The sequence below is a fragment of the Scyliorhinus torazame genome, chromosome 8, assembly GCF_047496885.1.
Source record: "Scyliorhinus torazame isolate Kashiwa2021f chromosome 8, sScyTor2.1, whole genome shotgun sequence".
In the NCBI taxonomy this organism is placed as follows: domain Eukaryota; kingdom Metazoa; phylum Chordata; class Chondrichthyes; order Carcharhiniformes; family Scyliorhinidae; genus Scyliorhinus; species Scyliorhinus torazame.
The window spans coordinates 169,758,300-169,783,573 of NC_092714.1; the positions used below are offsets into that span (position 1 = coordinate 169,758,300).

Consider the following 25,274-nt stretch of genomic DNA (forward strand, 5'->3'; position numbering starts at 1 on the left):
AGAGAAAATGCTGGAAAATCTCAGCGGGTCTGGCAGCATCTGTAGGGAGAGAAGAGAGCTGACGTTTTGAGTCCGATGACTTTGTCAAAGCTAACAGACCGAGAAAGTGGGAAATATTTATACAGTGGAGTGAGGAAAAAAGATGAGTCATAGCCACAGAAACCCAGGGAAACCAGGTGTTAATGGCTACAGAAACCAAGGGGAAAGAGTGCTCATGGCAGTCCCCAGAGAGCGCAAAAGATGTGAAAGGCCAAACAGCAGTGAACTGTTGATGTGGGGGAAGGGGTAAGGAAAGGTGGAAACTATTTTGGGGGGGGGGGGGGGGTGGGTTTAAATATACATTATGAAAGACCAGAAAGAAAGAAACGATAAAAGACAGTTAACATGAAATGGGTTGAAAACAAATGGGTCGAGGTGGGGTATGGGATGAAAACAAATGGGTCGAAGTGGGGTAGAGCTAATCATCTGAAGTTGTTGAATTCGTTGTTGAGACTATTGCTTGCCTACTGGAATATGAGATGTTGTTTCTCCAGTTTACAATGAGCTTCACTGGAACATTGCAGCAGGCCAAGGACAGGCATGTGGGCATGGGAGCAGGGTCTTTTGTTAAAATGGCAAGCAACGGGAAGGTCAGGGTCCTGAATGTGCACAGACCGAAGATGCTCAGCAAAGCGATCGCCCAGTCTGTGTTTGGTCTCTCTGATATAGAGGAGACCACATTGGGAGCAACAAATGCAATAGACCAAATTGGAAAAGATGCAAGTGAAACGCTGCTTAACCTGGAATTACTGTTTTGGGCCTGGGAGTTAAGCATGGAAGAGGTAAAGGGGCAGGTGTTACACTTCTGCGATTACAGGGAAGGTGCCATGGGTGACGGTATTGGGTATGGTGGAGGAGTGAACTAGATTATCTCTGAGGGAACAGTTTCTGCGGAATGCTGACGGAGTGAAGGGAAAATGTGTGTGGTGGTGGAATCGCACTGGAGTTGGCGGAGGATTATGCTTTGCATACAGAGGCTGGTGGGATGAAATGTGTGAACGAGGGACCTTGTTTGGGGAGGGGGTGAGGGTAATGGCGTGGGAGATGGGCCACACTGTTGAGGGCCCTGTCCACAACTGTAGGTGGGAAATCACGCTTGAGGAAGAAGGAACACATTTTCGAAGCACCATTTTGGAAAGTGGCTTCATCTGAACCAATGCGAATATGCATGGGTCCTAGCTACGCTTTCCTTTTTATGGGGTATGTGGAACATTCCTTGTTCCAGGCCTACCCGGGCCCCCTCCCACAACTCCTTTACCGATACATTGATGACTATTTTGGTGCCACTTCACGCTCTTGTCCATATCTGGAAAAATTCATCAACTTCGTTTCCAGTTTCCGCCCCTTCATCACTTCCACTGTTGTACGTTTTAGTTACTGTTGTATGAAGAGTCAATTGTCCTGTTCCTTTTCACGAAACACCATTTATTTCACTTCCACAGCCTCTGCACAAAACTCTAACAACACACCACCTGACACAAGGGCCACCTGAAGCCCCTTTACATATCAGTGTCAAGCATTGGATACTTAAACTAAATGAGACAACTAATTGCAATGTCTCTTAATGCATTACTTAACTCTTTTTATAAAAAAAAAAAAAAAAAATGTTTATTCAAAGTTTTTCCAACAAAAACTTTCAACCAATCCGCCCCCCCCCCCCCCCCCCCCCCCCCCCCCCCCCCCCGGAACAGAAAAGAAAAAGAGAAGGAACAGAACAAAACATAAACATATCAATCCAACATAATACAGAACTTGTACAATAGAACATAGAAAATACAGCACAGAACAGGCCCTTCGGCCCACGATGTTGTGCCGAACCTTTGTCCTAGATTAATCATAGATTATCATTGAATTTACAGTGCAGAAGGAGGCCATTCGGCCCATTGAGTCTGCACCGGCTCTTGGAAAGAGCACCCTACCCAAACTCAACACCTCCACCCAACACTAAGGGCAATTTATCATTGGCCAATTCACCGAACCCGCACATCTTTGGACTGTGGGAGGAAACCGGAGCACCCGGAGGAAACCCACGCAGACACGGGGAGGACGTGCAGACTCTGCACAGACAGTGACCCAAGCCGGAATCGAACCTGGGACCATGGATCTGTGAAGCAATTGTGCTATCCACTATGCTACCGTGCTGCCCTCAAGAACAAATAAATCTACACTATATAATTTTACCGTAATCCATGTACCTATCCAATAGCTGCTTGAAGGTCCCTAATGTTTCTGACTCAACTACTTCCACAGGCAGTGCATTCCATGCCCCCACTACTCTCTGGGTAAAGAACCTACCTCTGATATCCCTCCTATATCTTCCACCTTTCACCTTAAATTTATGTCCCCTTGTAATAGTTTGTTCCACCCGGGGAAAAAGTCTCTGACTGTCTACTCTATCTATTCCCCTGATCATCTTATAAACCTCCATCAAGTCGCCCCCTCATCCTTCTCCGTTCTAATGAGAAAAGGCCTAGCACCCTCAACCTTTCCTCGTAAGACCTACTCTCCATTCCAGGCAACATCCTGGTAAATCTCCTTTGCACCTTTTCCAAAGCTTCCACATCCTTCCTAAAATGAGGCGCCCAGAACTGTACACAGTACTCCAAATGTGGCCTTACCAAAGTTTTGTACAGCTGCATCATCACCTCACGGCTCTTAAATTCAATCCCTCTGTTAATGAACGCGAGCACACCACAGGCCTTCTTCACAGCTCTATCCACTTGAGTGGCAACTTTCAAAGATGTATGAACATAGACCCCAAGATCTCTCTGCTCCTCCACATTGCCAAGAACTCTACCGTTAACCCTGTATTCCGCATTCATATTTGTCCTTCCAAAATGGACAACCTCACACTTTTCAGGGTTAAACTCCATCTGCCACTTCTCAGCCCAACTCTGCATCCTATCTATGTCTCTTTGCAGCCGACAACAGCCCTCCTTACTATCCACAATTCCACCAATCTTCGTATCGTCTGCAAATTTACTGACCCACCCTTCAACTCCCTCATCCAAGTCATTAATGAAAATCACAAACAGCAGAGGACCCAGAACTGATCCCTGCGGTACGCCACTGCTAACTGGGATCCAGGCTGAATATTTGCCATCCACCACCACTCTGACTTCTATCGGTTAGCCAGTTCGTGATCCAACTGGCCAAATTTCCCACTATCCCATGCCTCCTTACTTTCTGCATAAGCCTACCATGGGGAACTTTATCAAATGCCTTACTAAAATCCATGTACACTACATCCACTGCTTTACCTTCATCCACATGCTTGGTCACCTCCTCAAAGAATTCAATAAGACTTGTAAGGCAAGACCTACCCCTCACAAATCAGTGCTGACTATCCCTAATCAAGCAGTGTCTTTCCAGATGCTCAGAAATCCTATCCTTCAGTACCCTTTCCATTACTTTGCCTACCACCGAAGTAAGACTAACTGGCCTGTAATTCCCAGGGTTATCCCTAGTCCCTTTTTTGAACAGGGGCACGACATTCGCCACTCTCCAATCCCCTGGTACCACCCCTGTTGACAGTGAGGACGAAAAGATCATTGCCAACGGCTCTGCAATTTCATCTCTTGCTTCCCATAGAATCCTTGGATATATCCCGTCAGGCCTGGGGGACTTGTCTATCCTCAAGTTTTTCAAAATGCCCAACACATCTTCCTTCCTGACAAGTATTTCCTCGAGCTTACCAATCTGTTTCACACTGTCCTCTCCAACAATATCGCCCCTCTCATTTGTAAATACAGAAGAAAAGTACTCGTTCAAGACCTCTCCTATCTCTTCAGACTCAATACACAATCTCCCGCTACTGTCCTGGGTTCCTCCCGCACATATTGACACTCCCATATGTTTATATTTTTCCTTTTTCAAGTGCCCCTAGGAAAACCCTCTTCCCCGCCCACCCATATACCCCCTCCCCCGGAAGAGACCTCCCCATCCCTCCCTGGGTTGCTGCTGCTGACCGACCACCTAGCGCTCCGCGTGATAGTCTAGGAACGGTTGCCACCGCCTGAAGAACCCCTGCGCAGACCCTCTCAAGGCAAACTTTATCCTCCAACTTGATGAACCTTTCCATGTCATTTATCAGGCTTCCACAATGGGGGGCTTCGCGTCTTTCCATAATAGCAAGACTAATTTCCCGGGGGTATCCCAAACTTCTCCTCCAGCGCCCCATGGCTCGCAAACGTCCCATCTATAAACAGGTCCCCCATCCTTCTGATCCCTGCCCGATGCCAGCTTTGAAACCCCCCCTCCATCCTTCCTGGGACAAACCGATGGTTATCTCTGATCGGGGACCACACCGAGGCTCCCATCTCACCCCTGTGTCGTCTCCACTGCCCCCGATTCCTTAGCGTTGCCGCCACCACCGGACACGTGGTGTACCTTGTCGGCGAGAGCGGCGGCGGTGCCGTCACCAGCGCCCTCGGGCTCGTTCCTTTGCAGGACGCCATCTCCAACCTCTTCCATGCCACCCCCTCTCCCTCTATTACCCACTTACGGATCATCGCCACGTTGGCTGCCCAATAGTAGCCACCCAGATTCGGCAACGCCAGCCCTCCTCTGTCCCTACTGCGCTCCGGAAACCCCCTCCTTACCCTTGGTCTTGTTTGCCCACACAAAACCCATGATGCTCCTACCTACCCGCTTAAAAAAGGCCTTGGTAATCATAATAGGAAGGCACTGGAACACAAAAAGAAACCTCGGGAGGACCATCATTTTAATCGACTGTACCCTGTCCGCTAGCGAGAGTGGCAACACATCCCATCGTTTGAAGTCCTCCTCCATCTGCTCCACCAGCCGCGTCAAATTAAGTTTGTGCAGGGCCCCCAAGTACCAAAAGCTCCTTTTCGCCCTCCTCAACGGTAGGTCGTCTATCCCTCTTCCCTGGTCCCCTGGATGCACCACGAAGAGCTCACTTTTCCCTACATTGAGCTTATAGCCCGAGAAGTCCCCAAACTCCCTTAGGATCTGCATGACCTCCACCATCCCCTCCACTGGATGTGCCACATACAGCAACAGGTCGTCTGCATACACTGACACCCGATGCTCCTCTTCCCCCCCCTGACCATCTGACCACCCCCCCCCTCCATTTCCTGGACTCCCTTCATGCCATGGCCAAAGGCTCAATTGCTAATGCAAACAACAGGGGGCACCCCTGCCTCGTCCCTCGATACAGTCGAAAATACTCCGACCTCCGCCAATTCGTAACCCCACACTCCACCGGGGCTCTATATAGGAGCTTAACCCAACTGATAAACCCCTCCCCAAACCTCCGCAGCACTTCCCAGAGATACTCCCACTCCACTCGGTCAAAGGCCTTCTCTGCGTCCATAGCTGCCACTATCTCCGCCTCTCCCTCCACCGATGGCATCATCACGTTTAGGAGCCTCCGCACATTGGTGTTTAGCTGCCTGCCCTTTACAAATCCCGTCTGGTCCTCGTGAATCACCTCCGGGACACAGTCCTCAATCCTCGTAGCCAGCACTTTTGCCAGCAACAAATCAGCCTGTACGACCCACATTGCAGTGGGTCCTTGTCCCGCTTCAGGATCAGAGAAATCAGCGCCCCGGACATTGTCGGGGGCAGGGTCCGCCCCCCCCCCCTTGCCTCATTGAAAGTCCTCACCAGCAACGGGGCTAACGGGTCCGCATACTTCCTGTAAAACTCAACCGGGAACCCACCTGGTCCCGTGGCCTTCCCCGCCTGCATGCTCCCCAGTCCTTTAATCAGCTCCTCCAACCCAATTGGCGCCCCCAAACCTGCCACCCCTGCTCCTCCATCCTCTGGAACCTCAGTTGATCCAGAAATCGTCGCATTCCCTCTTCCCCCGCTGGGGGCTGAGATCTGTACAGCTCCTCATAAAAGGCCTTAAATACCTCATTTACTTTCACCGCACTCCGCACTGTAGTTCCCCTGCCATCCTTGACTCCACCTATCTCCTTCGCTGCCATCCTCTTACGGAGCTGATGTGCCAGCATCCGGCTCTCCTTCTCCCCATACTCGTACGTCGCATTACTTAACTCTTAACGCATTACTTAACATCCACCTGGTCCAGCTCAGACCCTTCCCTTCCCTCCCTTGATCTTTCTGTCTCCATTTCCGGCAATAGACTATCTACTAATATCCACTACAAGCCCACTGACTCCACCGCTATCTGGACTACAGCTCTTCGCACACTACACCCTGTAAGGACTCCATCCCTTTCAACTTCTTCGCCTCCGTCGCATTTGTTCCGATGATGCCACTTCCAAAATGATGCTTCGAAAATTTGTTCCTTGTTTTCTCAACAGTGATTTCCCACCTACAGTTGTTGACAGAGCCCTCAACAGTGTGCGATCCATCTCCCACGCCACTACCCTCTCCTCCCTCCCAGAACAAGGATAGAGTCGCCCTCGTTCTCACATTTCTTCATCCCATCCACCTCCGTATGCAAAGCATAATCCTCTGCCATTTTCGCCAACTCCAGCGTGATGCCACCACCAAACATGTCTTCCCTTCACTCCCTCTGTCAGCATTCTGCAGAGACTGTTCCCTCCGAGTTAATCTAGTCCACTCCTCCACCATACCCAGTACCCCTCCTGTCACCCATGGCACCTTCCCTGTAACCGCAGAAGGTGTAACACCTGCCCCTTTACCTCTTCCATGCTTAACATCCCAGGCCCAAAACAGTCATTCCAGGTTGAGCAGCGTTTCACTTGCATCTTTTCCAATTTGGTCTATTGCATTTGTTGCTCCCAATGTGGTCTCCTCCATATCAGAGAGACCAAACACAGACTGGGCGATCGCTTTGCTGAGCTTCTTCGGTCTGTGTGCATTCAGGACCCTAGGCCTTTCTGTTGCTTGCCATTTTAACAAAAGACCCTGCTCCCATGCCACACATCTGAACTTGGCCTGCTACAATGTTCTAGTTGAACCTCAACACAAACTGGAGGAACAACATCTCTTATTCCGGTTAGGCACGCTACAGCCTTCCGGTCTCAACATCGAATTCAACAACTTCAGATGATTAGCTCTACCCCACCTCAACCCATTTGTTTTCATCCCATTTGAATTTAACTTTTACCAGTTCTTTCTTAATATATATTTAAACCTGTGCCCCATCTTATCCACCTTTCCTTACCCTTTCTCCTCTTTGCTTCCCCCTTCCCCTCCCCCCACATCTACAGTTCACCCTCTGATAGTTTCTCTGCTGTTTGGCCTTTCACATCTTTTGTTCTCTCTGGGGACTTCCATTAGCACTCTTTTCCCTGGGTTTCTGTGGCTATGACTTATCTTTCATTCTTACTCCACAGTATAAATATTTCCCACTTTCTCTGTCTGTTTGTTTTGACAAAGTCATTGGACTCAAAGTTAGCTCTTTTCTCTCCCTACAGATGCTGCCAGACCTGCTGAGATTTTCCAGCATTGTCTCTTTTGTTGCTTTTACAATAGCTTCCCTGTCCTGAAGTTCATAGCTGTTGCATACATATAATGGAAGATGAAAGCTTACTCTCCCTCCTTCCTAGATGTTTGCAAGGTGCCTGAAAAGATGAAGCTAACAAGACCTCATACTCCCATGCTGATAACTAAGACCCGTGCTCGACCAACCACCTGCAAGAGTGCAGCTGAAGTAGAAGCTGAAGAAGTGGAGAAAATGCAGTCGTAAGTGCAATGTTCCAAAAGCCCAAGCGTGTTTATTTCAGAGCTGATGCACAAAGTTTCTTCACAACTACTACTTGTCAGTTTTGCATCCAGTCACAGTAGGATTTTCAGGATTCCTTTTGCGTGACTGTGTTCTAAAATGTGACGTGAGGATTCTGTTTTAGGTTTCAACAGTGAGCAGATTATGGACTGCCACAGCCTGAGATTTTCTCTTTTGTTTACACACCGCATCCAAAGAAGAGCTTGAATATAGGGTGGAGTGTTTGTTCCCTCAACTGCTTGTGGCTTTTTTTTTTTTTTGTTGGTTTAGCATGAATCCAAGAAAGGATCCGTGAAGCTACAGCCCAAGCTTGCATGAGGATTGCCCTGACTGGAGCTACAAAATGGCTGTTCAGCCCATAGAGGCTATAAAATACTGCATCAGTGAAGTTCACCTTTTAGTGAACTAAAATTTGAGAGGCATGTTTCCAGTGCTCTTGGTGTGATCCTTGATGATTATTTTAAGCAGGTCCCCAATCCCTTTTGTAGGTGAGAACATAGAACATACACTGCAGAAGGAGGCCATTCGGCCCATCGAGTCCGCACCGACCCACTTAAGCCCTCACTTCCACCCAATCCCCGGAACTCAATTACCCCTCCTAACCTTTTTGGTCACTAAGGGCAATTTATCATGGCCAATCCACCTAACCTGCACGTCTTTGGACTGTGGGAGGAAACCGGAGCACCCGGAGGAAACCCACGCAGACACTGGGAGAACGTGCAGACTCCGCACAGACCGTGACCCAGCAGGGACTCTAACCTGGGACCCTGGTGCTGTGAAGCCACAGTGCTATTCACTTGTGCTACCGTGCTGCCCTGAAGGTTTTGAGTAGACTATTAGAGGGACTGTGGGCAACACTGCCCCAATAGGACTTTCCTTCTAGTCAAGTGACCAATTACAACTTCATCCTGGGGCTTCAATCCAGTGGTTTGTGACAAAAGCTGGGCCAGAAACTCATTCTGATTTCTACTTCTGCAGTTACAAATTCAAAGCCCAGGAAATAAATCCCAGACTGCTGGAGGGTGGTCCAATTCTTCCAAAGAAGCCACTTGTTAAGGAACCAACAAAACCTATTGGTTTTGATTTGGAAATAGAGAAGCGAATCCGTGGGCGAGAGGAAAACCGAAAGCCAGAAGAAATAGAAGACCACTGTTTCCACTCACGACCTTGTCCTACTAGGATACTAGAAGATGTTGTGGTAAGCGTTCTTCTCCTCTCTATTTTCCCCTGCAAGATCAAGTGAATTTCTGAATAAATTATAGATTTTGTACAGACATTAAAGTCTGATTCTGTAATACCCATGGTTATACTTCTCAGCGGTATCTTTATTGGTTGGAAGTAATTGCTTTGTGCATTGAATAACATTGGTTATTGGTCCAAAGGTTCCTGTGTGGACATTTTCCATCAAACTTAAAGGACACCCTCTTGAGGTTAATGTGGTGTTTGATTGAGCTGAAGCAATATTCAGTTCTTGATCAGTTGATCCTTTTGTATCAAAATGGAGTTATTGCCTGTGGCTGTTTCACATTTTCTACTTTCTTGCAGGGAGTTCCAGAGAAAAGACTGATACCCATAACTATGCCTAAATCGCCAGCTTTCACTATGAAGAACCGTGTGAGAATTCCGCACCGGGAAGAGAATATAATGAAGGTTACACTTGCTGATTACCATCATTAACCAAATCAATTAAAACAGAAGATCTGCTCTGACCATTGTCAATGCAAACCAAATTATTCATTCCATTGTAGTCAAATGAAAACCGAGCAGTCAGCAATTTTTAGAATTGTACAACATGGAAGGATGCCACTGGCCCAGTTGTGTCCATGTCAGCTAATAACATTGTCCAGTACTTTGACAATGAAACATCGCTGGGTGTTTCTCAGGAGCATTATAAAATGAAATTTGAAATTGAGCCCTGGAAGGAGATATTGGGTCAGATGACCAAAAGCTTGGTTAAAGAGCTAGGTTGTAAAGTAGGGTTTTGAAGGAGGAAAGCAAGGTAGAATGCAAAGCAGTGGAGGGAGGAAATTCCAGAGCTTGGGAGCCGAGGAATGCACACAAGGTCAGAATTGAGGCACAGATATCTCTATGTTGTGGGGCTAGAGGAGAGAGGAAATGGGGCCATAAGAGTGGTTTCAAAACAAGGTTGATTATTTAAAAATCAAGGCATTGCTTGGTAAGGAGTAAATTTCAGCCATTTGGACAATAAGGGAAAGAAACATGCTGCAATTTGAGCCCTGGGCAGCCTAGACCTGTTTGCAATGGAAGACTGTCAAGAGTGTGTTTGAATGACTAGAGATTTTGGCAGCAGATGAGCCACGGTGGGGGTGGAATCTGGTGAGGTTATGGAGGTGGAAATAGGCAATCGTGGTGGCACAAATAACAGATTGGAAGCTTTTCTCTGGATCAGAAATATCAGTCTGTTGCCAGAGAGCGGGATAGAGCTAGTAGCTATGAAACAGTTTGAGTGGGGACTGAAAACAATGGCTTCCCAATATTTAATTGGAGGGAATTTCTTCTTATCCAGTGTCAGATGTCCGAGAAGCAGCCTGATAAATTAGCAATAGTGGATAATTGAGATCTGGTGGTGGTGAAATGGGCTTTGTAGTTTGTGAGATGGATGATGCCAAGGTGTGGCATAAGCCCATTGAATTTGGTATTCAAGTAGGTGCTGAAGCAGCATCTTAACTTTTGTATCATTTGATGAAGTGGTTTCTTCCAAACTGCCCTGGAAGACTCACTGTATCGGGCCTGAGTACTGCCATAGCTGATGCCAGAAGTGTGGTTTGGAAATGGTCGTGTTTTTAAAAAATAATATTTTGTTGAGGTATTTGAGAATTTTTACAACAGTAACATAAACAATGACGTCAACATGGTTAAAATAAACATCCCCCCCCCCCCCGGAATGCGACGTCTGCTGACATTTTAATTTTCCCCGAGAAAGTCGACTAACGGCTGCCACCTCTGGGTGAACCCTAACATTGACCCTCTTAAGGCAAACTTTATTTTCTCGAGACTGAGAAACCCAGCCATGTCATTAACCCAGGTCTCTACACTTGGGGGCTTCGAGTCCCTCCACATTAATAAGATCTGTCTCCGGGCTACCAGGGAGGCAAAGGCCTCATTCGACCCCTGAACTCCCGGATCTTCAGACACTCCAAAGATTGCTACCTCCGGGCTCTGCACCACCTGTGTTTTTAGTACCGTGGACATTGCCTTAGCAAAATCCTGCCAAAACCCTCTAAGCTTCGGGCATGCCCAAAACATGTGAACATGATTTGCTCTGCTTACCTCGCACACCTATCCTCAACCCTGATAACTTACTCATCCTAGCCGCTGTCATGTGTGCCCGGTGGACTATCTTAAATTGTATCCTGTTAAGCCTGGCGCATGATGAGGTATTAACCCTGCTTATGGCATCTGCCCATAGCCCCGCCTCTATCTCTCCTCCTAGCTCGTCCTCCCACTTGCCCGAAACTCCTCCACTGGGGTTTCCTCTGCCTCCGAAAGCTCCTGGTAAATATCTGATACCTTCCCCTATCCCACCCAGGTGTTGGAAACTACTCTATCCTGTATCCCCCGTGGCGGCAGCAGCAGAAAGGCCCGGGATAGGTTTAACTTGTGCAGTGCCTCCCATTCCCGGGCCACCTGGATTCCCAGATATCGAAAGCTCTTCCCTACCGCTCTTCCCTACCATTCTAAGTGGCAGCTCTCCCAGTCTCTTCTCCTGTCCTCCTTGCCTGGATCGCAAACATCTCGCTTTTCCCCATGTTCAATTTATACCCTGAAAAATTGACACATTCCCCCAAGATTTGCATTACCACCCCCACCCCCCCCCCCCCCCCCCCCCCCCCCCCCAATTCCCTCCAACGGGTCTGAAATGTACAAGAGCGAGTCATCTGCGTAGTGTGAGACCTGGTGCTCCACCAGCCCGTTCCAGTTCCTAGAGGCTCTTAACGCCATGGCCAATGGCTCTATGGCCAGAGCAAACTAGCTGGGAGATGGGGCACCCTTGCCTCGTCCCTCAGTGTAGTTCAAAATACCCCGACCTCAACCGGTTCATACGGACTCGCACTACTGGTGCCTGATAGAGCAACCGCACCCAGTCAATAAAGCCCTCACCAAACCCAAACCTACCCAGCATCTCCCACAGGTAATTCCACTCCATCCGATCAGAAGCGTTCGAACATTGGCCTTCAGTTGCCTGCCCTTAACAAATCCCGCCTGGTCTTCCCCTAACAACCCCGGGACACAGTCCTCTTTCCTTGTGGCCAGTATCTTAGCCAGCAGTTTGGCATCCACATTCAGTAGAGAAATCGCCCTGTATGACCCACATTGCTCCGGATCCTTTTCCTGTTTCAGGATCAATGAAATAGAGGCCCGCGACATTGTTTGGGGGAGGACTCCCTTCTTTCTTGCTTCGTTAAATGTCCTCCACAGCAGTGGGCTCAATATCTCGGAAAACTTCTTATAGAATTCCACTGGGTAGCAGTCAGGCCCCGGGTCTTTGCCCGACTGCATGCCCTCCAGCCCCTTGATTATTTCCTCCATCTCAATTGGGGCTCCCAGCCCCTCCACCAGGTCCTCCTCCACCCTCGCTAACCTTATTTGAACCAGAAACTGCCTCATCCCCTCCACCCCAGCTGGGGGCTCCGACTCATATAATATAAAAGTCTTTAAACACCTCGTTCACTTCACAAAAACGTCGATGTGAGAATATGCCTTATGGATATGTGAAAAAAAGGAAACCTCCTTCGTCCTCGGCCGTGCAAACCTCCATGGGTCTCCTCTCCCTCTTCCTTCCCCCCCCTCCCGATCAATGACTGTATTGAAGTCTCCTCCCATGATCCGGTTATGTGACTCTAAGTCTGGGATCTTGCCTAACACCTGCCTCATAAATTCCACGTCGTCCCAATTCTGAGCATATATGTTCACAAGTACCACTCGCACCCCCTCCAGCTTCCTACTCACCGTTACGTACCTATCCACCTTGTCTGACACACTTTTCCCTGCCTCGAATGCCACTCGTTTACTGATCCAAGATCGCTACCCCCCTAGTCTTTGACTCCATTCCTGAGTGGAACACTTGGCTAACTCACCCCTTCCTCAATCGTGACTGGTCTGTAACCTTTAGGTGTGTCCATAAGACATAGGAGCGGAAGTAAGGCCATTCGGCCCATCGAGTCCACTCCACCATTCAATCATGGCTGATTTCAACTCCATTGACCCGCTCTCTCTCCATAGCCCTTAATTCCTCGAGAAATCAAGAATTTATCAACTTCTGTCTTAAAGACACTCAACGTCCCGGCCTCCACCGCCCTCTGGCAATGAATTCCACAGACCCACCACTCTCTGACTGAAGAAATTTCTCCTCATCTCTGTCCTAAAGTGACTCCCTTTTATTCTAAGGCTGTGCCCCCGGGTCCTAGTCTCCCCTGCTAATGGAAACAACTTCCCTACATCCACCCTATCTAAGCCATTCATTATCTTGTAAGTTTCTATTAGATCTCCCCTCAACCTCCTAAACTCCAATGAGTATAATCCCAGGATCCTCAGACTTTCATCGTATGTTGGGCCTACCATTCCTGGGATCATCCGTGTGAATCTCCGCTGGACCTGCTCCAGTGCCAGTATGTCCTTCCTGAGGTGTGGGGCTCAAAATTGCTCACAGTATTCTAAATGGGGCCAAACTAGTGCTTTATAAAGCTTCAGAAGTATATCCTTGCTTTTATATTCCAAGCCTCTTGAGATAAATGACAACATTGCATTTGCTTTCTTAATTACGAACTCAACCTGCAAGTTTACCTTTAGAGAATCCTGGACTAGGACTCCCAAGTCCCTTTGCACTTCAGCATTATGAATTTTGTCACCGTTTAGAAAATAGTCCATGCCACTATTCTTTTTTCCAAAGTGCAAGACCTCGCACTTGCCCACGTTGAATTTCATCAGCCATTTCTTGGACCACTCTCCTAACCTGTCTAACTCTTTCTGCAGCCTCCCCACCTCCTCCATACTACCTGCCCCTCCACCTATCTTTGTATCATCGACAAACTTAGCCAGAATGCCCCCAGTCTCTTGTAACATTGCCACATCTGATTTCAGTTCCCTCAAATACGCGAACATGCAAGCCCTCTTGACTGGCCCATCCTTGCGTTCCATGTGATCAGCCTGGACCGGGGGGGGGGGGGGCTTCCTCGAGTCCCCACTCGGGCTGTCGCTTTTCCCGACCTCCCATTTGTCCCCTAGTAACAGTTTCTCCCCTGTCAGCAAAGCAGCCGCCCCCCCAGCAACAACACTAGAACTCCAATCCTCCAAGTCAAGCTCCAGCTTAACACCTGCTCACCCCCCACTGTGCTTCCGAGAGTCGGCTGACTCAGTAGCTCCCGCCCCTGGCACCAAGCAGTCGGTTCTCCCGTCGTCCCCGTCCCCCCCACCCACATGAATAAACATTTTTAAAAGCATCACATTCCCCAGTAAACAAATATCAGGAAAAAAGTGAAGAAACAGTCACTTTAGAAAAATAGTCACCCAAAAAGCAGAACCAAATTCAAAGCCCATTTCTCTTTCCCCCCCCCCCCCCCCCCCGCTAACAAGGTTCCTGCAAGATGAAGCAACCTTTAACCATCCACACAGCCCATTATTTCACACACTAGCTAATCCAGCACCACAAATTGCTGCCACAGTACTTCTCCAAGGCTTAAGTGTCGTTTAATTCACCTCCAGCTTCATTTCTTTAATAAAGGTCCATACTTCGTCTGCCGTTTCAAAGTTGATGTCCCGTTCCTCATGTGTGACCCACAGATGGGCTGGGTACAGCGTCCAGAAGTTCACCCCTTCTTAAAGAGGGTCGTTTTTGCCCAATTGAACCCAGTTCGCCTCTTGGCCAAATCCGCTTCCAGGTCCTGACAGATGCGCAACTCACAGTTCTCCCACTTGCTGCTCCGTTCTTTCTTGGCCCACTGCAAAATGTGTTCCTTGTCCATGAAACAGTGAAAACGTACCACCATGGCCCTCAGCGGCTCGTTCGCTCTGGGCTTCCTCGCGAATGCTCTGCGCTCTGTCCAATTCCAGGGGCCGAGGGAATGCCCCAGTCCCCATCAACTTCTCCAACATATCCGTCACGTAGGCCCTTGCATCTGATCCCTCACTGCCTTCAGGGAGGCCAACAATTCAGAGATTCTGCCTCTTGGACTTATTCTCCAGCTTCACCTGCATTATTTTCTGGCGGTCGTTCATCATCCCCACCTTGCTTTCCAGCACAGTTATATACTCATGCTCGGTCAACTTTTGTTCCACCTTCTGGATCGCTCTCCCTGGGTTTCCTGATTCTGAACCACTTGATCAATCGAAGCCTTAATTGGGTCCAGTGTGTCCTTCAGCTTGGCGAAGCAATCCTCGAAAAACTTCACCAGTTGCTCTGTCAACCACTGTGTTGTCTCTCCACGGCCCTGCTGCCCCGCCATGCTGTCCCGTGTTACCAGCTCTGCTTGCGTCTCCCTTATAGGACTTTGTCGTCTCGCATGGCTTCTTCCCATACTAACCGTTTTGTCTCCCTAGCCCATCTCGTGATGTGTTCCTTGTCCAGGAATCTGTGTAAACTCACCACCATTGCCGTTGGGGGCTCACGACCCTTGATTCTTGTGCCTAAGTGCCCTGTGAGCCCGGTCCACCTCCAACGGTCTGTCGAACACCTCTTGCGCGCCCCCCCCCCCCCCCCCCCCCCCCCCCCCCCCCCCCGTCATTTTCTCGAATATCTTCACAACATATGTATCGGCATCCGATCCTTCCTTTCCCTCCGGGAGACTGACAATCCGAAAGTTCTGCCTGCGGAAACGTTTCTCCAGGTCCTCCACCTTTTCCAGCAGCTGCTTTTGCTGATCCTGTAAAATGCCAATTTGCAGTGCCATCCCAGTAGACTGCTCCTCTTGTTCTGTCGCCTGCTCCTGTAGCTTTTGGATTGACTGTCCCTGGGCCCTCACTGTCACCTCCATCCGGTTGACAGCCTCCTTAATCAAGGCTACCACCTTGGTCAGGTCCTCCGCGCATTCCTTACGGTGCCAGGCAAACTTCTTGTCCAGGTATGTAGCCAACTGATCCATCGACTATTGAGCTGACGAGGCCAGATCTCACTTCTCTGCCATTGCAGCCACCAGGCTCAGATCCTCACTTATAACCAACTTTTGATTCCTTCTTTTACGATTATTTTTCGAGCGTAATTTCATAGGCTTTTCCTCCTCTCACTTTTATGTTAGAAAAAATTTCAGCGAAAATCCAGCTTAAAAGCCGTCAAAAAACCACCTCGAGCAGGAGCTGCTAAATGTGCGACTGTTCACAGCATAGTCGCCACCGGAAGTCCTCTCTCCCAAGTTCTGACAGCGCACGAACTTGGCCCATCGGAGGCGGTGGGTGGGCCCACTAATGATATGCAAACCGTGTTTAAAATACGCATGCCGTGCATCGCATTCATGCCGTTTTGAGGTGACGGAGCATCATGATTTGGTGTCAAGCAGGCACCTGCCATGATTTTGCCGTCTAAAGCTATTCTCCACCCGATCGCACGCCCCGATTTCGGTGTTGGCTAACTGAGAATCCCACTCCCAGCGTCTTGGGCAGTAGTTGAAGAACTACGATGCTTCATTAGTTATTTTAAAGTGCTTTGTTTTGTTTCAGAATGGTACGATTTCACTAGCCATGGGTGTCTTTACAGAGACCTGGAGTACTTGTGGTTTTCACAGGGGTCTAGATTCTAAAATGGTGCAACTGTTGCTAAAATTATGCATATTTGTGTCCAGTGGTATTCTACTTTAGTCTGAATGCAGAGCTCAAGCTTTTCTATCTGTTGAAACTTGCAGGAGGAAAAGCACGTGATTAAAGCAAATCCCATGCCACACTCTGGTGTCCCATTCAAGCCAAAATGCTCGGAAGAGAAGCTTGTTGAAATTCAGCCATTCTCATTTGATTCCCGGGACAAACAGAGGGAAACATTAAAAGAGCAGAAAATACAAGAATTGCGCAAGGAGCTGACCGAGGTAATCAATTTTAAAATGTCAATTCTTTAACTGAATCCAGTTCAAGGCAGTGCATATTCACAGATCTTTGAAGGTGATGGAGCAAGTTGAGAAGGTTTTGTAAATGGGCACATTGCATCATAAAATAGTTATAGATCATTGATTAAGCTTCAGCTGGAGTACTGTGTACAATTCTAGGTAGCACAGGCATCATCAATTTTAAAATAATTTGCTAAAGAGATTCGTTTTGAAGTTTAAGATCGGGAGTAGCCAATCTGTACAACTAAATTGGATAGTGCTTTTGAAGTGTGATGGGTCACAACATGCAAAATTCTATGCCATAGTTAATTGAATGTTTTTCAGTTTATATAATTTCTGAATAAATGCTGTTCTGTTACTTTAGTTCAGGTTGTCTTTGTATTTTAACTTGTTGCTTATTGGAGTGTCCACATTGTGTTTTTCAGTTCCCTGCCTTTAAAGCACAGCTGCTTCCTGACTTTGATTCTGACCGGTTACCAGAGAAGGTGGTGAAGTCCCCGACTAAAGTACAGCCATTCCATCTGCGTTTAGAAGAACGTGGTGCTTTACGAGACCAGCGTTGGACACAGATGGCAAGTTGCTCTGATCATATGTGGCGGCTTTTTCTTCTGAATTGCATGTTTCTGAATTTAATCTTGTCCTGGACCCACGAGTGGTCCACTGAGTCTAATAAATGGATCATAACCAAAGGAGGTCTATGTCAACTTTAGCACCCATCCAAGCAATTGGGAAGGAAAATTTGTCCAGACTTCTTGGAATCAACAACTATTCAATTACTTCTGCTGGGAAATTATGGATATGAGAAGGATGGTGCAAGGTGGCTGTGATTTGTTGTGCAGTCCAAGTTTTCTTTGTGGAGGCTTGGATATTTAACGACTTAATTTATTCATACAGATGAAAGAAGAGCTGAAACAACAGAAGGAAGCTACATGTTTTAAAGCCAATCCAAGTTCTGTTATTTACCGTGAACCATTTCTACCAAAGAAGGCAAATCGGTCATCGAAAGGTGGTAATTTGTTACCTTTTTGTAATTTGATATGCCGGGTGGGGTTAATTGGTCACGGGTGGGGGGAATAGTGGGTGAAGAGGAGAGAATCCCGAGGAACATCGTGGGTACCTGTTCATAAGTTTTGAACAATTTGCCTCTCAACTAGGGTCTAAGAATGAATAGTAGGGTAGCATGGTGGCGCAGTGGTTAGCATTGCTGCCTCATGGCGCCGAGGTCCCAGGTTCGATCCTGGCTCTGGATCACTGTCCGTGTGGGGTTTGCACATTCTCCCCGTGTTTGCGTGGGTTTCACCCCCACAACCCAAAAGATGTGCAGGTTAGGTGGATTGGCCACGTTAAATTGCTCCTTAATTGGAAAAAAAATAATTGGGCACCCTACTAATTTTTTTTTTTTAATTTAAATTGTTAGACTATGTAGTATACCTGAGATTACAGAATACCAAAGGTCACAAGCTTTGGGGGTCTCATGGGTTGAGGAAGGGAGCGTCCGCTTTATTGAGCTGAAAATTGTTCTCTGTCAGATCTTCATTTACTGAATGCTATCATTCTGGAGGAGGCTATTGTCGATCAAGGATTGTCTACTTTTAAAAGTAGACAATGTGGGGTGGTAAAGTAGGCAGGATGAATGATGGGGGTATTAGATTGTGTTTTTAAAAGGCCTGAGCAATTGAGGCACATGTTGAGGTCCTGGAAAAATGCTGAGTATTGACCTTTCACTGAGAAACTTTTAATATTGGTGACTATATTTGAAAGATAGAGGGGAATGAGCTATGTTCATGGGGGCATTGGGTATGAGGTTGGAGGCTAGAGTGAAGGTTCACAGTTGAAGTTGAGCTTTTTGTGGTTTCTTGGTCAAGAGCATATGAGGTAAAGGAGCTTCCCTAGATTTGGAAATAACATTTGAGTTTTGGACAGTCAAAACTAAATTGAAGGATTTGAGATTTTAAAAAGTGAGCTTCTAAGCAGCTTTAGCAATGAGACATGCGAGTTTGTTTTTGAGATCTGAGGTGATGGAAGCAAGAATAATCTGGAATACCAACCCTGTTGTTCAATAGAAAGAGTGGGTAGGAGTGAAATCCAGAGGATATATTGGTCTGGTCTCCACTATGTTTTAAAAATGTAGCTTTAGGTGGATAAGCTGCTACAAGAGGAAGCTCCTTTTTTTTTTTTTGTTTGTTCAATTCTTGTATTTTTTGGATCATTCCCTTTTTAATGTTGTTTCTTTGTCACAAGTTGTTACTATCTTATTTGAACCCTTGAGTTTCAAACTTAGGTGATTGCACAGTTCAGGAGAAGTTCGAATTGGCAACAGAGAAGCGTGCAAAAGTACGTGCAGAATTTGAAATGCGTAAAGCAGAGAAAGAATCCATGCGGGAGAAGCTTGAAGATGAAAAACAAAAAGAAATTGAAGAAGACGAAAGAGAAGAAATAGCCCGACTTCGGCAGGATCTAGTGAGTAGCTGATTATCTATCTGGTAACTCCGACGGAGTACGTGCAATTGCTCTGAACAGTTACCTTGCAGCTGGAGAAGTACAGCGAGAAGGTGCTTAACAGTTGGTAAGTGGCCCAAGGGAGGGAGTTGGAAACGGCGAGATTGGAAATCTGATGGCTGGAGATCTGAAATCGGTGTGTAAGTACTTTGATGTTGGAGTTTGAGGTTCTTTATTCCCCATATAACCTGGGCAATAGCTTAAACTGCTACTAGTTATAACTTAACAAGTTAACTCTCTAATAAAGCAACGAATAATCATTGAGTGATAATATACATGTAAAATCTTTTTGATTAAATAAAAATAGGGCAGATAAGAATGAAGCTGGAAAATGTAAGCTATTGGACTCCTGTGTGATCCAAAGCATTGCATCTGCAACTTGAGGAACTGGATAATTAGCTGAAATCTGGGCTTTGGACATTGCAATGCCCCGAGAGCTGGAAACTGGGCACCTGTTTTCAGAGTCAGTCACACTCCTTGGCTATGTATTTCAGATTTGGTTGATGGTCACTAACAGGAAAGATGAGCTGTAAGAAAGGCAGATATGTGGAATCCAAACGGTAGTAACGGAGGCCTTCCAATTCTCCAACAGGTCCAATATTCCTGTAGATTGTGTGGATGAGATAAAGGACTACAGGGAGGATGAACCAGCAGGGAGCCATTCAAGTGGGGGGAACAAAAAATAATGCAATTGTAGTAGGTGACAATTTAGTTAGTGGGATATACATTGCTCTCTAGCAAGAGCATGACTCCTGGAAGGCTGTGTTACCTGCCTGGTGCCAGGGTTAAGTATGACTCCTTGGGACTTAGTGGTAGGTAAAGGATCCTGTTCTGCCCATGTCATTGGTAACCAAGAGCTTTTGTGGAAGGAGTATGAGCAGCTAGGAACAGAAATCAGGGGGGGGGAAACCCCGTGAGTAATGTTTTTGGATTATTACTTTAACTGAGCAAATTGACAAAGGGCGGATAAGATCAGAGTTGAATGCGTGGTTCAAAGATGGGAGAAAGGAGTTTCAATTCATGCGGCACTGGGACTCTTACTGGAGAATAAAATAATTAGAGCACTCATCTGAATAATGTCAGGGGTTGAGGTGGTGGGAGATTGGAAAGTTAACCAGACAAACCAAATAGTGCAGGACATGTATGAATAATGATATCCGTGTGACAGGAAGGGAAGGGACACAATGTGTAAAAATGGTCAAGAGTATGGGGAAACAATAGATGCAAACATAGGATTTGTAGCAAAATGGATGACTTGATCACACAAATAGAAACTAGTATGGTATGGTGGCTTCTGTAAAGTGACCAATTGAGTAGTCATGCTACAACTGTATGGTGCATTGGTGACACCACACCTAGACTACTATGTAAGGTTTTCATCTGTTTATTTCAGTGATATACCACATTGGAGGTAATAATAGGCTGATTACGGGATGAAGAGGTCTTATGGGGCAGGTTGAGCCTATACGCGTTGGAATTTAGAATGTGAGGTGATCTTATTGAAACTTTTTTGAGGAAGCTTGACACGGTAAATGTTCAGAGGAATTTTCCTCTTGTGGAGGAATCTAGAACAGTTTTAAAATAAGGCGTTTCTCATTAAGATTAATTCGGAGGAATTTCTTGCAGGGTCATTGTGGAATTCACTTCTCTTCCCCTGACTGCAGTGGAGGCTGGGTCATTTAATTTATTCAGAGCTGATTTCAAGTTTTCATTTGAGTTAATGTGGGAAAACAGTAAGAAGTGCAGTTGTGCCATAATCAGATCAGCCATGATCTTATTGAATGGCAGAGCAAGTCGATGGGCCAAATGTCCTCATCCTAGTTCTTATTATCTTTGTTTTAGATTCTGTATTTTAGTCTGAGTTTCAAGAACAGATCCACTGGTCATGATAGTCATTATAGCACAGAAGGAGGCCCTTCAGTCTAAGTCGTATACTCTCCCACTTCGTGGCCAGTGAGTTCTAGGTCATTGCCAATTGCTGCTTTAGAAAAACATCTCTCCCATTACCCATCTCTTGTCCAAAATCTTTTATCTGTGTCCTCTAGTCTTTAAACTACCTGCTGATGGGAGCAGTGTTTTCTTGTCTACCGTATGTAAACCTGCCATAACCTTTTACACTTCTACCAAATCACTCGAGTATTGACAATTTTAAAATATTGCTCTGTTTGCCAAAATCCACATTTACACAGAGCAAAAAAGCATATGACCCTTGGGGACCATCATCCAATGTGAACAATAACCATTTACCACCACTTGGATTGGATTGGATTTGTTTATTGTCAGGTGTACCCAGGTACAGTGAAAAGTATTTTTCTGCGAGCAGCTCAACAGATCATTAAACACATGGGAAGAAAAGAAAATACATAATAGGGCAACACAATGTAACTACAAAAGCACTGGCATCGGATCAGGGTGTAGTGTTAATGAGGTCAGTCCATAAGAGGGTCATTTAGGAGTCTGGTGACAGTGGAGAAGAAGCTGTTTTTGAGTCTGTTCGTGCGTGTTCTCAGACTTCTGTGTCTCCTGCCCGATGGGAGAAGTTGGAAGAGTGAGTAAGCCAGGTGGGAGGCATCTTTGATTATGCTGCCCGTTTTCCCCAGGCAGCGGGAGGTGTAGATGGAGTCAATAGATGGGAGGCAGGTTCGTGTGAAGGACTGGCCGGTGTTCACGACTCTCTGAAGTTTCTTGCGGTCCTGGGAAGAGCAGTTGCCCTACCAGGCTGTGATGCAGCCCGATCGGATGCTTTCTATTGTGCATCTGAAAAAGCTGGTATGGGTTAATGTGGACATGCCAAATTTCCTTAGTGTCCTGAGGAAGTATAGGCGCTGCTGTGCTTTCTTGGTGGTAGCGTCGACGTGGGTGGACCAGGACAGATTTTTGAAGATGTGCACCCCTAGGAATTTGAAACTGCTAACCATCTCCACCTCGGCCCCGTTGATGCTGACAGGGGTGTGTACAGTACTTTGCTTCCTGAAATCAATGACCAGCTCTTTAGTTTTGCTGGCATTGAGGGAGAGATTGTTGTCGCTACACCACTCCACCGGGTTCTCTATCTCCCGCCTGTATTCTGACTCGTCGTTATTCGAGATCCTGCCCACTATGGTCGTATCGTCAGAAAACTTGTAGATGGAGTTGGAACCAAGTTTTGCCACACAGTCGTGTGTGTACAGGGAGTAGAGTAGGGGGCTAAGTACGCAGCCTTGCGGGGCCCCGGTGTTGAGGACTATTGTGGAGGAGGTGTTGTTGTTCATTCTTACTGATTAGCACAGGGCTAAATCGCTGGCCTTGAAAGCAGACCAAGGCAGGACAGCAGCACGGTTCAATTCCCTTAATAGCCTCCCCGAACAGGCGCCGGAATATGGCGACTAGGGGCTTTTCACAGTAACGTCATTGAAGCCTACTTGTGACAATAAGCGATTTTCATTGTGGTCTGTTGGTCAGAAAATCGAGGATCCAGTTGCAGAGTGGGGAGCCAAGTCCTAGGTTTTGGAGCTTTGATATGAGCTTGGCTTGGGTTATGGTGTTGAAGGCGGAGCTGGAGTCAATAAATAGGAGTCCTTGTTTTCAAGATGCTCTAGGGCTGCGTGTAGGGCCAGGGAAATGGTGTCTGATGTGGACCGGTTACAGCGGTATGCGAATTGTAGTGGATCAAGGCGTTCTGGCAGTATGGAGGTGATGTGCTTCATGATCAACTTCTCGAAGCACTTCATTACGACTGAAGTCAGGGCTACTGGACGGTAGTCATTGAGGCACGTTGCCTGGTTCTTCTTTGGTACCAGTATGATGGTGGTCTTCTTGAAGCAGGTGGGTCCCTCGAAGTGGAGTAGGGACAGGTTAAAGATGTCCGCGAATACCTCTGCCAGCTGGTCCGCGCATGCTCTGAGTGCACGACCAGGGATCCCGTCCGGGCCCGTTGCCTTCCGAGGGTTCACTTTCAGGAAGACCAATCTGACTTCGGAAGCTGTGACGGTGGGTATGTATGAATTATGGGCTGCTGGGCACTCGCCAGCGGATTGTTGGTTACCTGCTCGAACCGATCATAGAATGCATTGAGTTCATCGGGGAGGGGTGCGCTGCTGCCAAAGATGCTGTTCGACTTCGCTTTGTAGCCCGTTATGTTGTTTAGTCCTTGCCACAACCGCCGAGAGTCTGTCTGTGACTCTAGCGTGGTTTGATATTCTGTCTTGGCATCTCGGGTGGCTTTGCGGAGGTCGTACCTGGATTTCTGGTATAGGTCAGGATCGTCTGTCTTGAACGCCTCCGATCTGTCCTTCAGTAGGGAGTCAATCTCGCGGTTGAGCCATGGTTTCAGGTTGGGGAACGTACGTACTGCTTTCTTTGGCACGCAGTCATCCACACATTTGCTGATGAAGTCTGTGACGGTGGTGGCATACTCATTTAAGTTGGTCGCTGAGTTCTTAAATATGGACCACCCCACTGTCTCTAAGCAGTCACATAAGAGCTCTTCTGTCTCCTCGGGCCAGCACTACACAACCTTCTTAGCTGGATTCTCCCGCTTGAGTTTCTGCTTGTATGCTGAGAGAAGGAGCACCGTCTTGTGGTCTGATTTCCCAAAGTGCGGTCGGGGGATGGAACGGTAGGTGCCATTGATTTTTGAGTAGCAGTGGTCAAGAGTGTTGTCGCCCCTGGTGGGACAGGAGATGTGCTGGTGGAATTTTGGCAGTACACTCTTGAGATTGGCCTTGTTGAAGTCTCCGGCCACGATGAACCAGGCCTCCGGGTGTTCTGTTTCGTAGTTGTTTATAACTGTATAGTTCGTCCAGCGCCTTCCTCACTTCTACCTGGGGTGGGATGTAGACCGCTGTGATAATGGCTGAAGCGAACTCGCGTGGAAGATAATATGGGCGGCACTTCACGGTCAGATATTCCAGGTCTGGGAAGCAGTGGGTCGCCACATCCAAGCACTAGGAGGAGGTGATGAGGTGGCACACCCCTCCACCCTTCGCTTTGCCTGATTATGCCGTGCGATCCGCCCAGTGAATTGAGAAGCCTTCAGGTTGTATGGCACAGTCCGGTGAGGCGGGGTGAGCCATGTCTCTGTGAAACAGCACACAGCAGTCTCTTACCTCCCTCTGTGAGGTAAGTCTGACATTTTCTGTTTTCTGATCTTAAACAATCTTTTTATCAAATTGGACATTTCATCCTCTTATTTCATGAACATCAATTTTGGTATTGTTGGAAAAAAAAAGAACATTTTGTCAAAGCCTTTCGCTCATTAGAACAATTGCAAGAACTTCAAATGTAAAGGAACAAATTATATTTCATGAGAAGTGTACTCTGGTTGTTAGAGGTATGACCATGGACTGGCATCTACTTCCCAACAAATCTCAAAGGATAAATTGTTCCTTTACATTTGGTGTTCTTGTGAATTGTCCTGCTGAATGCAAGGTGAAAAGCTTTGACAAGTGTTTTTTTTTTTTATGCAATGCTCCAGTTTTGTACGATTTGTAAACCTCAATTTAATGAATCAGCCTTGTGTATCTAATCATACATTGTCTTTCATCTGATCAGCCTTTTACAAATCTGTGGATCTCCTGAATTAATTCAAACCTCCTGGCAAGTGCTTGTTTTTTGTTGTTTTTTTTTAAACCCCCCCCCCCATGTGACTGTTATTCAATCCTTGCCCACTATTAACGATTAACTAACTGGCCTTTAGTTGTCAGGACTGTCCTGGCATCCTTTCTTGAATAATGGTGGCATATTTGCCACACTCCAACTCTCTTGCTCCTCTCCCATATCTCGTATCTAAGAAAGATTGAAGCAAACTCTTTCACTTTATCCACCCCAACTTTCTTCAACCTGGGATGCAAGCCATCCAAATAGCTGACTTATCTGCTCCTAAGAGTCTACCCAGCACTAGTTCCTGATCAATTCCCCTTGCTTCTACCGCTTCCACTTCATCGGCATTTTTATGAGCATCCTCTCCCTTTAGTAAATATCGATACAAGTTCTCATTGAGTATTCTAGCCTTGTCCTCTACC

At 47.0% G+C, this 25,274-nt stretch overlaps 1 protein-coding gene across 4 annotated transcripts in view; it reads left to right on the forward strand.

The window, feature by feature from the left end:
- tpx2 (TPX2 microtubule nucleation factor) overlaps positions 1–25,274 on the forward strand; it is a 76,895-nt gene that overhangs the window by 47,601 nt on the left and 4,020 nt on the right. For all 4 annotated transcript variants that reach the window (XM_072514505.1, XM_072514506.1, XM_072514507.1 and 1 more), the window contains 7 exons: positions 7,551–7,686; positions 8,705–8,924; positions 9,272–9,376; positions 16,579–16,755; positions 17,199–17,345; positions 17,668–17,779; positions 19,055–19,233. In XM_072514505.1, the coding sequence (XP_072370606.1) occupies positions 7,551–7,686; positions 8,705–8,924; positions 9,272–9,376; positions 16,579–16,755; positions 17,199–17,345; positions 17,668–17,779; positions 19,055–19,233 (1,076 nt within the window). The remainder of the gene's footprint in view (positions 1–7,550; positions 7,687–8,704; positions 8,925–9,271; positions 9,377–16,578; positions 16,756–17,198; positions 17,346–17,667; positions 17,780–19,054; positions 19,234–25,274) is intronic.